Here is a 3,125-nt window from a genome sequence, read left to right as displayed (position 1 = left end):
CGAGCACGCCGTAGAAGGCCGCCATCTTGGCGCCGCCGCCGGAGAAGTCGATGGTCGGCCCCTTCTGCGGCGTGACCTCGCGCGCGAGGGCGTCGTCGACGCGCGACCCTAGCTTCGGCTTGAACGTCTCCGCGTTCGTCGGCGCCGGCGCGTCTCGCTTGCCGAGGCCGAAGAGGTGCGGGCGCGTCGCCGCCCGCGGCGCCGGCGCGGCGACGAAGGCGGAGGCGCCGCCGAGCGCGAGGCCGGCAACCGCCAGCGTGCGCATGCTTCGAGTGTGGTCCGTGGAGTAATCTTCAACATGACGTCAAACGAAGGCCGGATGCGAAAACGCGCGCGTTACAGGAGCACAGGGGTCGGGGGCGGCGGGGGCGGGGGGGGATTGGGCTGCTTGGGCCTCGGTGGGGGGCGCGGGTCTTCCGCGCGGGGGGGCGTCGCCGCGGCCGCGTCGGCGCGTCGGCCCGGCGGCCTGCGGTCACGGTCGGGTCGGGTCACTCTCGTAAGCGAGCTCTGGAAGGGCTCCATTCGACCATCCCTTGGTGTCCTCCTCGATGGTGTCCGGGATGGCCGACGACGCGAGGTCCGTGTCCTTGAGCACGTCCGCGAGCGAGCTGTCGACGGACGCGAGCATCGACGTCGCGGCGGAGCACACGCGGTCGACGGGGTCGCGCTTGCGGTGCGGCGACGGCAGCACCTTCGCCATGGCCGGGTAGTGCTTGATCCAGAGCTTGACGGACGCGTTGTGCGTGTAGAGGACCCACCACGCGGCGCTCTGCGTGCGCATCGACCGCTGGTTCGGGACGTCCCGACCAAACTTTGAAATGCTCTCGCTCGGTCGCATCGAAGTCGATTCGGCTGATTTTTGGACGGATCGATCGCTCTCATCGAGGTCTCGAAGCACGGCGGAAGTGCTCGCGTCGAAATATTCGAATAAGCTCACGTTGCATTCGAGTTGGAGATGTGATTCGCGCGCGGGCGGCGACGATGACGAGGGGCACGACCACGAAGTTGGCGGTCCACCGCATGCTGAACAACTGCTGCCCCTGCGTGGATGCCACATCTTCGACGTGCGCGTCGTCGACCGGCGTGGACCGACGTCTTCGGCCGCGCGTCGAGCGCTCGACGAGCGCGCGCGAGTCGTCCGAACGTCGGCCGAATCGACCGCGACCGAGCTCGAGCGTTCCGGAGCGCGGCGGTCGCCCCCCGAACCGGCGGTCGGCATCCGCGCCGCGCCGCGCGAGCGTCGAGGCCGCGCCGGGCTCGAGGTGCTTCGGCACGACGCCGCACGCGTCCTTCTGGCCTTTTTTCGGCAGAGCCCAGTGCGCGAGGAGGCAGTCGCCCCAGTCGTCGAAGCTCGCCTCCCAGGCCTGGGCAGGACAAGATAGATTCAACGTCGCTTCAACGTGAGTGTTCCGCGCGCGCGCGTTCCGCAAAAAAGCGTCCACGCTTCGAGAGCGCTCCGAGAGATGATCGCTCGTCCAAAAATCAGCCGAAACGAGCGGAAAACGGCCGAGATAGGAGCCTTTGAAGTTGGGAATTTCGCTCTCTTTTGCTGCCCTGTCCCAGGCGCTCCGGTTGACCACCTTCTCGGTCTCGCTGTAGATGGATAACACGGAGAAGAGACTCCAGCAGAAGCCGAGGATGACGAAGGGCCGCATCTTGTTGAGGAGCTTGAGGTCGCGGTCGCGCGCGGCGCCTGCGTGGAAATCAACCGGTGAGCCGGGACGTCCCGACCAAACTTTGAAATTCTCTAGCTCGGCCACATCGAAGTCGATTCGGCTGATTTTTGGACGAATCGATCGCTCTCGTCGAGTTCTCGAAGCAGAGCGAAAGCGTCAGGTCCAAACCCTTCGATTGCGCGAACCTTGAAGTCGGGTTGAAGATTTGAGTTCCGCGCGGCGCGGCGCGGAGCGCGGCGAGCGCGGTGGGCGAGGGCGCGACGGCGGGGCGGGCGAGGACCTGCGCGCGGCGCGGCGCGTCCGCCCGCCGTCGACGCGCGCCGGCGGCGCGCCCCGACGCGCGCCGCGCGGTCGCCGACGCGCGGCCGAGACGCGCCGCGCCGGCGGTCGAGTGCCGCGCGGGCGCGGACGCGCTTGATGCTGCGGTAGAGGCGCACGTCGCGCCTGAGCTCCTCCATGATGAGGAAGAGGAGGCAGACGGTGATGTAGGCGACGTCGACGAGGAGCGCGCCGCGGTCGTCCTCCCACTGGCGCCCGCCGCACGAGTCGACGTCGCCGTAGTTCCAGAGCGAGTTCGCGTAGCCCGCGGAGCCGTTCGCGAGGAAGGGCCAGACGAAGACCACCGTCACGAGGAGCACGCAGGGCGGGTAGCCGTAGTACAGGAGGACGCGGGCGATTTCCTCGGACGGGCGCGCGTGGATGAAGCGCATGCGGAAGTCGACGGTAAGGAGCAACGTCCCGAACCTGCGGCGCGGCCGCGCGGTCCGGCGGCGGCGGCGCCCGGGGCGCCGGCGGGGCACGCGTACCAGCACTGGCGGCACGCGTACATGACCGTGGACCTGCGCGCGGACGGGCGCCGATCTCGGCCGGCCTCCGCTCGTTTCGGCCGATCGCGGGACGACCGATCGTCGCTCGGAGCGCCCCCGACGCGCGGACGCTCGTTCGGGAGCGCGCGCGCGCGGCGCTCGAAGCGACGTCGAAGCACCCTGCTCCGGCGACGGCCGCGGGCCAGGCCGCGCACGGCCCGCCGTCGGCCGCGACGAGCGGCGCCGTGTCGTCGAAGCAGAGCGCCTCGTTCATGGTCAGGCCCGCCGTGGACACGTAGAGCGGGTACCAGAGCTTGGCGCCGAAGCCGAAGAGGAAGGGCAGGTTGAGGAGGTACCAGAAAGCCCAGGGCCAGACCTCCTCCCGCCGCTCGGGGATGAGGAGGTAGTTCATGTACCACCACAGGTTCATGACGAGAAACCCGAGCAGCACGACGGTCACGGCCGCCGCGTGGGCGGAGACCGCGCCGCCCGCGGGCCGGAGCCGCTTCGGGTAGACGGGCGGCCTGCGGCGGGCGGAGCTCCGCGCGCCGCGGCCGCGCGCGCGGCGCCGGCGCCGCGCGGGCAGGTCCAGGCGCAGGCGCTGCCGGCGACGAAGTTGATGCCGGGGCGGCCCGGCCGCGCG

At 70.2% G+C, this 3,125-nt stretch overlaps 1 protein-coding gene across 1 annotated transcript in view; it reads right to left on the bottom strand.

Annotated features, from left to right (window-relative positions):
* AURANDRAFT_72797 (hypothetical protein) overlaps window positions 1-3,006 on the bottom strand; it is a gene marked incomplete at both ends in the record, with an annotated part of 43,511 nt that extends 40,505 nt beyond the window's left edge. Inside the window, 6 exons of the mRNA XM_009044010.1 lie at window positions 8-266; window positions 528-769; window positions 1,275-1,364; window positions 1,581-1,693; window positions 1,957-2,420; window positions 2,698-3,006. Coding sequence (XP_009042258.1) covers window positions 8-266; window positions 528-769; window positions 1,275-1,364; window positions 1,581-1,693; window positions 1,957-2,420; window positions 2,698-2,912 — 1,383 coding nt within the window. The remainder of the gene's footprint in view (window positions 1-7; window positions 267-527; window positions 770-1,274; window positions 1,365-1,580; window positions 1,694-1,956; window positions 2,421-2,697) is intronic.
* Between the last annotated feature and the right edge of the window lie 119 nt (window positions 3,007-3,125).

This window comes from Aureococcus anophagefferens (assembly GCF_000186865.1).
Source record: "Aureococcus anophagefferens unplaced genomic scaffold AURANscaffold_103, whole genome shotgun sequence".
Taxonomy (NCBI): Eukaryota; class Pelagophyceae; order Pelagomonadales; family Pelagomonadaceae; genus Aureococcus; species Aureococcus anophagefferens.
This window is presented reverse-complemented; position numbering and strand designations above follow the sequence as displayed.